The sequence below is a fragment of the Salvelinus fontinalis genome, chromosome 7, assembly GCF_029448725.1.
Source record: "Salvelinus fontinalis isolate EN_2023a chromosome 7, ASM2944872v1, whole genome shotgun sequence".
Taxonomy (NCBI): Eukaryota; Metazoa; Chordata; class Actinopteri; order Salmoniformes; family Salmonidae; genus Salvelinus; species Salvelinus fontinalis.
The window spans coordinates 62,746,956-62,761,353 of record NC_074671.1 but is presented as its reverse complement, the minus strand read 5'-3'; the positions used below and the strand labels follow the sequence as shown (position 1 = coordinate 62,761,353).

General features: G+C 43.9%; 1 protein-coding gene across 4 annotated transcripts in view; it reads left to right on the top strand.

Moving 5' to 3' along the window:
• The window catches only part of LOC129859984 (dystrophin-like), a 186,264-nt gene that overhangs the window by 66,909 nt on the left and 104,957 nt on the right, over positions 1–14,398 (top strand). For all 4 annotated transcript variants that reach the window (XM_055930280.1, XM_055930278.1, XM_055930279.1 and 1 more), the window contains 2 exons: positions 11,839–11,961; positions 12,091–12,263. In XM_055930280.1, coding sequence (XP_055786255.1) covers positions 11,839–11,961; positions 12,091–12,263 — 296 coding nt within the window. The remainder of the gene's footprint in view (positions 1–11,838; positions 11,962–12,090; positions 12,264–14,398) is intronic.

Here is a 14,398-nt window from a genome sequence, read left to right as displayed (position 1 = left end):
GACAGCAGATATATTCTAGTCCAGTCAGACAGCAGGTATATTCTAGTCCAGTCAGACAGCAGATATATTCTAGTCCAGTCAGACAGCAGATATATTCTAGTCCAGTCAGACAGCAGGTATATCCTAGTCCAGTCAGACAGCAGGTATATTCTAGTCCAGTCAGACAGCAGGTATATTCTAGTCCAGTCAGACAGCAGATATATTCTAGTCCAGTCAGACAGCAGATATATTCTAGTCCATTCAGACAGCAGGTATATTCTAGTCCAGTCAGACAGCAGATATATTCTAGTCCAGTCAGACAGCAGATATATTCATGTCCAGTCAGACAGCAGGTATATCCTAGTCCAGTCAGACAGCAGATATATTCTAGTCTTGTCAGACAGCAGGTATATTCTAGTCCAGTCAGACAGCAGGTATATCCTAGTCCAGTCAGACAGCAGGTATATTCTAGTCCAGTCAGACAGCAGATATATTCTAGTCCAGTCAGACAGCAGGTATATTCTAGTCCAGTCAGACAGCAGGTATATTCTAGTCCAGTCAGACAGCAGGTATATTCTAGTCCAGTCAGACAGCAGGTATATTCTAGTCCAGTCAGACAGCAGGTATATTCTAGTCTAGTCAGACAGCAGGTATATTCTAGTCCAGTCAGACAGCAGGTATATTCTAGTCCAGTCAGACAGCAGGTATATTCTAGTCCAGTCAGACAGCAGGTATATTCTAGTCCAGTCAGACAGCAGGTATATTCTAGTCCAGTCAGACAGCAGGTATATTCTAGTCCAGTCAGACAGCAGGTATATTCTAGTCCAGTCAGAGAGCAGGTATATTCTAGTCCAGTCAGATAGCAGGTATATTCTAGTCCAGTCAGACAGCAGGTATATCCTAGTCCAGTCAGACAGCAGGTATATTCTAGTCCAGTCAGACAGCAGGTATATTCTAGTCCAGTCAGACAGCAGGTATATTCTAGTCCAGTCAGACAGCAGGTATATCCTAGTCCAGTCAGACAGCAGGTATATTCTAGTCCAGTCAGACAGCAGGTATATTCTAGTCCAGTCAGACGGCAGGTATATTCTAGTCCATTCAGACAGCAGGTATATTCTAGTCCATTCAGACAGCAGGTATATTCTAGTCCAGTCAGATAGCAGGTATATTCTAGTCCAGTCAGACAGCAGGTATATTCTAGTCTAGTCAGATAGCAGGTATATTCTAGTCCATTCAGACAGCAGGTATATTCTAGTCCATTCAGACAGCAGGTATATTCTAGTCCAGTCAGACAGCAGGTATATTCTAGTCCAGTCGGACAGCAGGTATATTCTAGTCCAGTCAGACAGCAGGTATATTCTAGTCCAGTCAGATAGCAGGTATATTCTAGTCCAGTCAGACAGCAGGTATATTCTAGTCCATTCAGACAGCAGGTATATTCTAGTCCATTCAGACAGCAGGTATATTCTAGTCCAGTCAGACAGCAGGTATATTCTAGTCCAGTCAGACAGCAGGTATATTCTACTCCAGTCAGACAGCAGGTATATTCTAGTCCAGTCAGGTAGCAGGTATATTCTAGTCCAGTCAGACAGCAGATATATTCTAGTCCAGTCAGACAGCAGGTATATTCTAGTCCAGTCAGACAGCAGGTATATCCTAGTCCAGTCAGACAGCAGGTATATCCTAGTCCAGTCAGACAGCAGATATATTCTAGTCCATTCAGACAGCAGGTATATCCTAGTCCATTCAGACAGCAGGTATATCCTAGTCCAGTCAGACAGCAGGTATATTCTAGTCCATTCAGACAGCAGGTATATTCTAGTCCATTCAGACAGCAGGTATATTCTAGTCGAGTCAGACAGCAGGTATATCCTAGTCCAGTCAGACAGCAGGTATATTCTAGTCCATTCAGACAGCAGGTATATTCTAGTCCAGTCAGATAGCAGGTATATTCTAGTCGAGTCAGACAGCAGGTATATCCTAGTCCAGTCAGACAGCAGATATATTCTAGTCCATTCAGACAGCAGGTATATCCTAGTCCATTCAGACAGCAGGTATATCCTAGTCCAGTCAGACAGCAGGTATATTCTAGTCCATTCAGACAGCAGGTATATTCTAGTCCAGTCAGACAGCAGATATATTCTAGTCCATTCAGACAGCAGGTATATCCTAGTCCATTCAGACAGCAGGTATATTCTAGTCGAGTCAGATAGCAGGTATATTCTAGTCGAGTCAGACAGCAGGTATATCCTAGTCCAGTCAGACAGCAGGTATATCCTAGTCCAGTCAGCTAGCAGTTCTCTTAACAAGGGTCTGTTAACAAGTTATTGAAGGCCCCAGAGCCAAGCCAACTAGATGATATGTAGTCTTCAGACAGTATTACTGAGGGGATGATGACCTGTAGCCTTCAGACAGTATTACTGAGGGGATGATGACATGTAGCCTTCAGACAGTATTACTGAGGGGATGATGACCTGTAGCCTTCAGACAGTATTACTGAGGGGATGATGTCATGTAGCCTTCAGACAGTATTACTGAGGGGATGATGACCTGTAGCCTTCAGACAGTATTACTGAGGGGATGATGACATGTAGCCTTCAGACAGTATTACTGAGGGGATGATGACATGTAGCCTTCAGACAGTATTACTGAGGGGATGATGACCTGTAGCCTTCAGACAGTATTACTGAGGGGATGATGACCTGTAGCCTTCAGACAGTATTACTGAGGGGATGATGACCTGTAGCCTTCAGACAGTATTACTGAGAGGATGATGACATGTAGCCTTCAGACAGTATTACTGAGGGGATGATGACATGTAGCCTTCAGACAGTATTACTGAGGGGATGATGACCTGTAGCCTTCAGACAGTATTACTGGGGGGATGATGACCTGTAGCCTTCAGACAGTATTACTGAGGGGATGATGACATGTAGCCTTCAGACAGTATTACTGAGGGGATGATGACCTGTAGCCTTCAGACAGTATTACTGAGGGGATGATGACCTGTAGCCTTCAGACAGTATTACTGAGGGGATGATGACCTGTAGCCTTCAGACAGTATTACTGAGGGGATGATGACCTGTAGCCTTCAGACAGTATTACTGAGGGGATGATGACCTGTAGCCTTCAGACAGTATTACTGAGGGGATGATGACCTGTAGCCTTCAGACAGTAATACTGAGGGGATGATGACATGTAGCCTTCAGACAGTATTACTGAGGGGATGATGACCTGTAGCCTTCAGACAGTATTACTGAGGGGATGATGACCTGTAGCCTTCAGACAGTATTACTGAGGGGATGATGACATGTAGCCTTCAGACAGTATTACTGAGGGGATGATGACCTGTAGCCTTCAGACAGTATTACTGAGGGGATGATGACCTGTAGCCTTCAGACAGTATTACTGAGGGGATGATGACCTGTAGCCTTCAGACAGTATTACTGAGGGGATGATGACCTGTAGCCTTCAGACAGTATTACTGAGGGGATGATGACCTGTAGCCTTCAGACAGTATTACTGAGGGGATGATGACATGTAGCCTTCAGACAGTATTACTGAGGGGATGATGACATGTAGCCTTCAGACAGTATTACTGAGGGGATGATGTCATGTAGCCTTCAGACAGTATTACTGAGGGGATGATGACCTGTAGCCTTCAGACAGTATTACTGAGGGGATGATGACATGTAGCCTTCAGACAGTATTACTGAGGGGATGATGACATGTAGCCTTCAGACAGTATTACTGAGGGGATGATGACATGTAGCCTTCAGACAGTATTACTGAGGGGATGATGTCATGTAGCCTTCAGACAGTATTACTGAGGGGATGATGACCTGTAGCCTTCAGACAGTATTACTGAGGGGATGATGACCTGTAGCCTTCAGACAGTATTACTGAGGGGATGATGACCTGTAGCCTTCAGACAGTATTACTGAGGGGATGATGACCTGTAGCCTTCAGACAGTATTACTGAGGGGATGATGACATGTAGCCTTCAGACAGTATTACTGAGGGGATGATGACATGTAGCCTTCAGACAGTATTACTGAGGGGATGATGACATGTAGCCTTCAGACAGTATTACTGAGGGGATGATGACCTGTAGCCTTCAGACAGTATTACTGAGGGGATGATGACATGTAGCCTTCAGACAGTATTACTGAGGGGATGATGACCTGTAGCCTTCAGACAGTATTACTGAGGGGATGATGTCATGTAGCCTTCAGACAGTATTACTGAGGGGATGATGACCTGTAGCCTTCAGACAGTATTACTGAGGGGATGATGACATGTAGCCTTCAGACAGTATTACTGAGGGGATGATGACATGTAGCCTTCAGACAGTATTACTGAGGGGATGATGACCTGTAGCCTTCAGACAGTATTACTGAGGGGATGATGACCTGTAGCCTTCAGACAGTATTACTGAGGGGATGATGACCTGTAGCCTTCAGACAGTATTACTGAGAGGATGATGACATGTAGCCTTCAGACAGTATTACTGAGGGGATGATGACATGTAGCCTTCAGACAGTATTACTGAGGGGATGATGACCTGTAGCCTTCAGACAGTATTACTGGGGGGATGATGACCTGTAGCCTTCAGACAGTATTACTGAGGGGATGATGACATGTAGCCTTCAGACAGTATTACTGAGGGGATGATGACCTGTAGCCTTCAGACAGTATTACTGAGGGGATGATGACCTGTAGCCTTCAGACAGTATTACTGAGGGGATGATGACCTGTAGCCTTCAGACAGTATTACTGAGGGGATGATGACCTGTAGCCTTCAGACAGTATTACTGAGGGGATGATGACCTGTAGCCTTCAGACAGTATTACTGAGGGGATGATGACCTGTAGCCTTCAGACAGTAATACTGAGGGGATGATGACATGTAGCCTTCAGACAGTATTACTGAGGGGATGATGACCTGTAGCCTTCAGACAGTATTACTGAGGGGATGATGACCTGTAGCCTTCAGACAGTATTACTGAGGGGATGATGACATGTAGCCTTCAGACAGTATTACTGAGGGGATGATGACCTGTAGCCTTCAGACAGTATTACTGAGGGGATGATGACCTGTAGCCTTCAGACAGTATTACTGAGGGGATGATGACCTGTAGCCTTCAGACAGTATTACTGAGGGGATGATGACCTGTAGCCTTCAGACAGTATTACTGAGGGGATGATGACCTGTAGCCTTCAGACAGTATTACTGAGGGGATGATGACATGTAGCCTTCAGACAGTATTACTGAGGGGATGATGACATGTAGCCTTCAGACAGTATTACTGAGGGGATGATGTCATGTAGCCTTCAGACAGTATTACTGAGGGGATGATGACCTGTAGCCTTCAGACAGTATTACTGAGGGGATGATGACATGTAGCCTTCAGACAGTATTACTGAGGGGATGATGACATGTAGCCTTCAGACAGTATTACTGAGGGGATGATGACATGTAGCCTTCAGACAGTATTACTGAGGGGATGATGTCATGTAGCCTTCAGACAGTATTACTGAGGGGATGATGACCTGTAGCCTTCAGACAGTATTACTGAGGGGATGATGACCTGTAGCCTTCAGACAGTATTACTGAGGGGATGATGACCTGTAGCCTTCAGACAGTATTACTGAGGGGATGATGACCTGTAGCCTTCAGACAGTATTACTGAGGGGATGATGACATGTAGCCTTCAGACAGTATTACTGAGGGGATGATGACATGTAGCCTTCAGACAGTATTACTGAGGGGATGATGACATGTAGCCTTCAGACAGTATTACTGAGGGGATGATTACCTGTAGCCTTCAGACAGTATTACTGAGGGGATGATGACATGTAGCCTTCAGACAGTATTACTGAGGGGATGATGACCTGTAGCCTTCAGACAGTATTACTGAGGGGATGATGACATGTAGCCTTCAGACAGTATTACTGAGGGGATGATGACATGTAGCCTTCAGACAGTATTACTGAGGGGATGATGACCTGTAGCCTTCAGACAGTATTACTGAGGGGATGATGACCTGTAGCCTTCAGACAGTATTACTGAGGGGATGATGACATGTAGCCTTCAGACAGTATTACTGAATGGGGGTTTTCTAGTTTTCCTCCTCAGTTGCATCATCCAGGTGTTCATCCCTCCATCCTTCCCTCAGTGTGTGAAGAAGCAGCATGTTACACACCTGGCCTCTGATTTGCTGTTCTGTTGTGTTATGTTTCTGGTTTCCTGCCTCACATCACCACCGCATGTCCTGTCAATCAACATGGGTTGCGTCAATCACAGTCACCTGACCCCTGTCTAGAGTTACAACCAATCAATGACCCCCATGTATGTTTCCAGTCACCCAATGAAAACGCACCATACTCAACTCTTCACACAGGGCTCCACACACATGAACACCTGCCTTTGTGGCAGGGCTGATGAATGAAACATTGGATTGGTGTGGAGGAGTGGGTTTAGTCATGTGTGTTGGATCATAGGGACATTTGGCTGCTTTTAAAACATCCGTCACAAGCATCAGTAGACCACAAAACAAGACAAGCATCAGTAGACCACAAAACAAGACAAGCATCAGTAGACCACAAAACAAGACAAGCATCAGTAGACCACAAAACAAGACAAGCATCAGTAGACCACAAAACAAGACAAGCATCAGTAGACCACAAAACAAGACAAGCATCAGTAGACCACAAAACAAGACAGGCATCAGTAGACCACAAAACAAGACAAGCATCAGTAGACCACAAAACAAGACAGGCATCAGTAGACCACAAAACAAGACAGGCATCAGTAGACCACAAAACAAGACAAGCATCAGTAGACCATAAACAAGACAAGCATCAGTAGACCACAAGACAGGCATCAGTAGACCATAAAACAAGACAGGCATCAGTAGACCACAAAACAAGACAGGCATCAGTAGACCACAAAACAAGACAGGCATCAGTAGACCACAAAACAAGACAAGCATCAGTAGACCACAAAACAAGACAAGCATCAGTAGACCACAAAACAAGACAAGCATCAGTAGACCACAAAACAAGACAGGCATCAGTAGACCACAAAACAAGACAGGCATCAGTAGACCACAAAACAAGACAAGCATCAGTAGACCACAAAACAAGACAAGCATCAGTAGACCACAAAACAAGACAGGCATCAGTAGACCACAAAACAAGACAGGCATCAGTAGACCACGAAACAAGACAAGCATCAGTAGACCATAAAACAAGACAAGCATCAGTAGACCACAAAACAAGACAGGCATCAGTAGACCACAAAACAAGACAGGCATCAGTAGACCACAAAACAAGACAGGCATCAGTAGACCACAAAACAAGACAAGCATCAGTAGACCACAAAACAAGACAAGCATCAGTAGACCACAAAACAAGACAGGCATCAGTAGACCACAAAACAAGACAGGCATCAGTAGACCACGAAACAAGACAAGCATCAGTAGACCATAAAACAAGACAAGCATCAGTAGACCACAAAACAAGACAGGCATCAGTAGACCACAAAACAAGACAAGCATCAGTAGACCACAAAACAAGACAAGCATCAGTAGACCACAAAACAAGACAGGCATCAGTAGACCACAAAACAAGACAGGCATCAGTAGACCACGAAACAAGACAAGCATCAGTAGACCATAAAACAAGACAAGCATCAGTAGACCACAAAACAAGACAGGCATCAGTAGACCACAAAACAAGACAAGCATCAGTAGACCACAAAACAAGACAGGCATCAGTAGACCACAAAACAAGACACGCATCAGTAGACCACAAAACAAGACAAGCATCAGTAGACCACAAAACAAGACAAGTATCAGTAGACCATAAAACAAGACAGGCATCAGTAGACCACAAAACAAGACAAGCATCAGTAGACCACAAAACAAGACAGGCATCAGTAGACCATAAAACAAGACAAGCATCAGTAGACCATAAAACAAGACAGGCATCAGTAGACCACAAAACAAGACAAGCATCAGTAGACCACAAAACAAGACAGGCATCAGTAGACCATAAAACAAGACAAGCATCAGTAGACCACAAAACAAGACAAGCATCAGTAGACCACAAAACAAGACAAGTATCAGTAGACCATAAAACAAGACAGGCATCAGTAGACCACAAAACAAGACAGGCATCAGTAGACCATAAAACAAGACAGGCATCAGTAGACCACAAAACAAGACAGGCATCAGTAGACCATAAAACAAGACAGGCATCAGTAGACCACAAAACAAGACAGGCATCAGTAGACCATAAAACAAGACAAGCATCAGTAGACCACAAAACAAGACAGGCATCAGTAGACCATAAAACAAGACAAGCATCAGTAGACCACAAAACAAGACAAGCATCAGTAGACCACAAAACAAGACAGGCATCATTAGACCACAAAACAAGACAAGCATCAGTAGACCACAAAACAAGACAAGCATCAGTAGACCACAAAACAAGACCAACCCACATGTAGTCTACGTCTGTCTATGCAATATTTGGCAAGGCATACAGTATCAACATTGAACACACATGAACACTGTGGTAGCTGTTTCTGTCACGGTACGTCAATGACCCCTACACTTCCTGTACCCCAGGAAAAGTAGCTGCTGCTTCGGGCAGCAGCTAATGGGGATCCATAATAAATACAAATGACCAGGTATTTACTGTGAAATCCCACTGTATTTACGCGGTATAGACCTATGACTACTGTCACTCTGTCCTCATGACTGAACCTACTCTGCCATAGCCTAGTTCCAGATCTGATGGTGTTGTGTAGCCGACTGCGTGGAACCAGGCTAACTTTAACATAACTCTTAACACACAACGCACGTCATGTGCCTGTCAAACCACAAGGTGATCCATTTCTGATCATTGAGAAACGGAGCCGACATCAGAGGTGAGATGGTTATGTCTTGATGTTGTTGTATTTGGGCTCAAGGTCCGTTGAAGTGCTGTTGTGACGTTCTGGGTAACGCTGTTCTGTGCATGATGGGATGGTTGGATGACTTCCATTGGGTTACAATTAAGAGCAATACACACAATATATACATACAGGAAAGGCACAACCACAGGGACACAATCAAGCATTTAACTGTACCTTTTACACCCCGCTGTGTTCTGTGTATTTGACAAATCCACGTGTGAATCAGGCATAAGCCAATGATCGAGACTGAGAAACGAACTGTGTTTATGAAAGGATGGATTAAACACTACTGATTGGCTCATTAAACCCTCTTCTGCTCTGTCTGTCAGACTCTAAATGAACTTTAGCGACACCAGTGTCCTCAATCACCTTTCTCCCTGTTCTTCAGTATTTACTCAGGTTTCTATAACCAACACATTATATCAGGTTGTCTATCCTCCTCTCTCTCTCTCTAATTCAACCTTTTCCTTAGTATTTACTCACATTTAAAGGTTCAATACCCTCACTCTGACCTCTTCATGTTTATCCATTTCTATTTTTACAACAAGACTGCTGAATCAATATCGGGACAAGGTTGTGAATTTCATTATACAGGTTCTATATAGGTGCCGTGGAAGTGGGAAGTTTCCAACGGATGAAACATTGTTGACAACATTAAGGTTCCGTGTAAGAATGTGATATTCCCAGATAAAGTGTCTCATATGAGTCACGGAAGTAATTAAGAAGAACACTTAAGGACAGGAGAGAGAGTTGTGAGTTACTGTGTCTTATGTTAATGTCCAGGAAGGAGTGTAAAAACTGAATGAAAATATATATATATTTTTTAAAGATAAATAATGTAAAGAGGTAGCCTACCCCTTCTGTGAAGGTATCTACAGTATATAGTGGTAGGAAACCTTACCCCCTCTGTGAAGGTATCTACAGTATATAGTGGTAGGGAACCTTACCCCCTCTGTGAAGGTATCTACAGTATATAGTGGTAGGTAGCCTAACCCCTCTGTGAAGGTATCTACAGTATATAGTGGTAGGGCACCTTACCCCCTCTGTGAAGGTATCTACAGTATATAGTGGTAGGGAACCTTACCCCCTCTGTGAAGGTGTCTACAGCATATAGTGGTAGGTAGCCTAACCCCTCTGTGAAGGTACCTACAGTATAATGTGGTAGGGAACCTTACCCCTTCTGTGAAGGTATCTACAGTATGTAGTGGTAGGTAGCCTACCCCCTCTGTGAAGGTATCTACAGTATATAGTGGTAGGGAACCTTACCCCTTCTGTGAAGGTATCTACAGTATGTAGTGGTAGGTAGCCTACCCCCTCTGCGAAGGTATCTACAGTATAATGTGGTAGGGAACCTTACCCCTTCTGTGAAGGTATCTACAGTATATAGTGGTAGGTAGCCTAACCCCTCTGTGAAGGTATCTACAGTATATAGTGGTAGGTAGCCTAACCCCTCTGTGAAGGTACCTACAGTATAATGTGGTAGGGAACCTTACCCCTTCTGTGAAGGTATCTACAGTATGTAGTGGTAGGTAGCCTACCCCCTCTGTGAAGGTATCTACAGTATATAGTGGTAGGAAACCTTACTCCCTCTGTGAAGGTATCTACAGTATATAGTGGTAGGGAACCTTACCCCCTCTGTGAAGGTATCTACAGTATATAGTGGTAGGTAGCCTAACCCCTCTGTGAAGGTATCTACAGTATATAGTGGTAGGGCACCTTACCCCCTCTGTGAAGGTATCTACAGTATATAGTGGTAGGGAACCTTACCCCCTCTGTGAAGGTATCTACAGCATATAGTGGTAGGTAGCCTAACCCCTCTGTGAAGGTACCTACAGTATAATGTGGTAGGGAACCTTACCCCTTCTGTGAAGTTATCTACAGTATGTAGTGGTAGGTAGCCTACCCCCTCTGTGAAGGTATCTACAGTATATAGTGGTAGGGAACCTTACCCCTTCTGTGAAGGTATCTACAGTATGTAGTGGTAGGTAGCCTACCCCCTCTGCGAAGGTATCTACAGTATAATGTGGTAGGGAACCTTACCCCTTCTGTGAAGGTATCTACAGTATGTAGTGGTAGGTAGCCTACCCCCTCTGTGAAGGTATCTACAGTATATAGTGGTAGGTAGACTAACCCCTCTGTGAAGGTATCTACAGTATATAGGGGTAGGGAACCTTACCCCCTCTGTGAAGGTATCTACAGTATATAGTGGTAGGGAACCTTACCCCCTCTGTGAAGGTATCTACAGTATGTAGTGGTAGGTAGCCTAACCCCTCTGTGAAGGTATCTACAGTATGTAGTGGTAGGTAGCCTACCCCCTCTGTGAAGGTATCTACAGTATATAGTGGTAGGGAACCTTACCCCCTCTGTGAAGGTATCTACAGTATATAGTGGTTGGGAACCTTACCCCCTCTATGAAGGTATCTACAGTATATAGTGGTAGGTAGCCTAACTCCTCTGTGAAGGTATCTACAGTATATAGTGGTAGGGAACCGTACCCCCTCTGTGAAGGTATCTACAGTATATAGTGGTAGGGAACCGTACCCCCCCTGTGAAGGTATCTACAGTATATAGTGGTAGGGAAACGTACCCCCTCTGTGAAGGTATCTACAGTATATAGTGGTAGGGCAAGGAGGTTTTCCTGACCAAGTACCAGAACAACTCCTGACCCCAGTAGGAATATCAACTGATGGGGATCAATCAGTAATAGAAAGCTTTGTGTTTAGTGTTGTTTAATATTGTATAGTTTGTGTAGTTCAGAATGACTTTGGGGTTATTGTTTAGTTATAATTGTGCGTGTGTGCGTGTGTGTGTGTGTGTGTGTGTGTGTGTGTGTGTGTGTGTGTGTGTGTGTGTGTGTGTGTGTGTGTGTGTGTGTGTGTGTGTGTGTGTGTGTAGGAGTACCTAGGAGAGCTGCAGACCCTGCTGCGTTCCGTCTCTGAGACAGACTTCCAACTGAACTCTCCTGAGTACTGGCAGGCCGTCTTCTACAACCTACCCCAGCAGGGACAGTGCCTTCAGGTCAGTGTGCGTGTGCGTGTGTGTGTGTTTCATACTGTTGGTTTCAACCATGTATATGTACGTGTGTGTGTGTGTCTGGCTAACATGTGTGTGTGCGCGTGCCTGTCTGCCTACGTCCCTGTGTCTCAGGAGGTGAAGGTGAATCTGAAGAACCTCCGCCCCCCTGTAGAGGGCGCTCTAGCCAGGAGAGAGGAGGTGGTGGCCATCGCTACTCCAGCAGAGAGCACCAGGGTCCAGGAGACAGCTCTGCTGCTCAACACTAACTGGGACAAAGTCAACAAGCTGTACCTGGACAGGCTCAGGTAGAAATAATGGGAATCTATTGGGGACACACTGGGGTTACTAACTCTGGACGGGAAGGACTGGGTCAACAGGGGAAGACAAACTAGACCAGGGAGGGCCAACCCTCCTCATGGGGTTGTTAACTAAGTAGACAAGCTACAGTAACATTGTCACCACTAGACTAACTAAGTAGACAATCTACAGTAACATCGTCACCACTAGACTAACTAGTAGACAATCTACAGTAACATCGTCACCACTAGACTAACTAAGTAGACAATCTACAGTAACATCGTCACCACTAGACTAACTAACTAGACAATCTACAGTAACATCGTCACCACTAGACTAACTAACTAGTAGACAATCTACAGTAACATCATCACCACTAGACTAACTAACTAGACAATCTACAGTAACATCGTCACCACTAGACTAACTAACTAGACAATCTACAGTAACATCGTCACCACTAGACTAACTAACTAGTAGACAATCTACAGTAACATCGTCACCACTAGACTAACTAAGTAGACAATCTACAGTAACATCGTCACCACTAGACTAACTAACTAACTAGTAGACAATCTACAGTAACATCATCACCACTAGACTAACTAACTAGACAAGCTACAGTAACATCATCACCACTAGACTAACTAACTAGTAGACAATCTACAGTAACATCATCACCACTAGACTAACTAACTAACTAGTAAAGCTACAGTAACATCGTCACCACTAGACTAACTAACTAGTAGACAATCTACAGTAACATCGTCACCACTAGACTAACTAACTAACTAGACAAGCTACAGTAACATCGTCACCACTAGACTAACTAACTAGTAGACAATCTACAGTAACATCGTCACCACTAGACTAACTACTAGACAATCTACAGTAACATCGTCACCACTAGACTAACTAACTAACTAGACAAGCTACAGTAACATCGTCACCACTAGACTAACTAACTAGTAGACAATCTACAGTAACATCATCACCACTAGACTAACTAACTAACTAGTAAAGCTACAGTAACATCGTCACCACTAGACTAACTAACTAGACAAGCTACAGTAACATCCTCACCACTAGACTAACTAACTAGTAGACAATCTACAGTAACATCGTCACCACTAGACTAACTAACTAGTAGACAAGCTACAGTAACATCGTCACCACTAGACTAACTAACTAGACAAGCTACAGTAACATCCTCACCACTAGACTAACTAACTAACTAGACAAGCTACAGTAACATCGTCACCACTAGACTAACTAACTAGTAGACAATCTACAGTAACATCATCACCACTAGACTAACTAACTAACTAGTAAAGCTACAGTAACATCGTCACCACTAGACTAACTAACTAGACAAGCTACAGTAACATCCTCACCACTAGACTAACTAACTAGTAGACAATCTACAGTAACATCGTCACCACTAGACTAACTAACTAGTAGACAAGCTACAGTAACATCGTCACCACTAGACTAACTAACTAGTAGACAAGCTACAGTAACATCGTCACCACTAGACTAACTAACTAGTAGACAAGCTACAGTAACATCGTCACCACTAGACTAACTAACTAGTAGACAAGCTACAGTAACATCGTCACCACTAGACTAACTAACTAACTAGACAAGCTACAGTAACATCATCACCACTAGACTAACTAACTAGTAGACAAGCTACAGTAACATCGTCACCACTAGACTAACTAACTAGTAGACAAGCTACAGTAACATCGTCACCACTAGACTAACTAACTAGTAGACAAGCTACAGTAACATCGTCACCACTAGACTAACTAACTAGTAGACAAGCTACAGTAACATCGTCACCACTAGACTAACTAACTAGTAGACAAGCTACAGTAACATCGTCACCACTAGACTAACTAACTAGTAGACAAGCTACAGTAACATCGTCACCACTAGACTAACTACTAGACAAGCTACAGTAACATCGTCACCACTAGACTAACTAGTAGACAATCTACAGTAACATCGTCACCACTAGACTAACTAACTACTAGACAATCTACAGTAACATCGTCACCACTAGACTAACTACTAGACAAGCTACAGTAACATCTTCACCACTAGACTAACTAACTAGTAGACAAGCTACAGTAACATC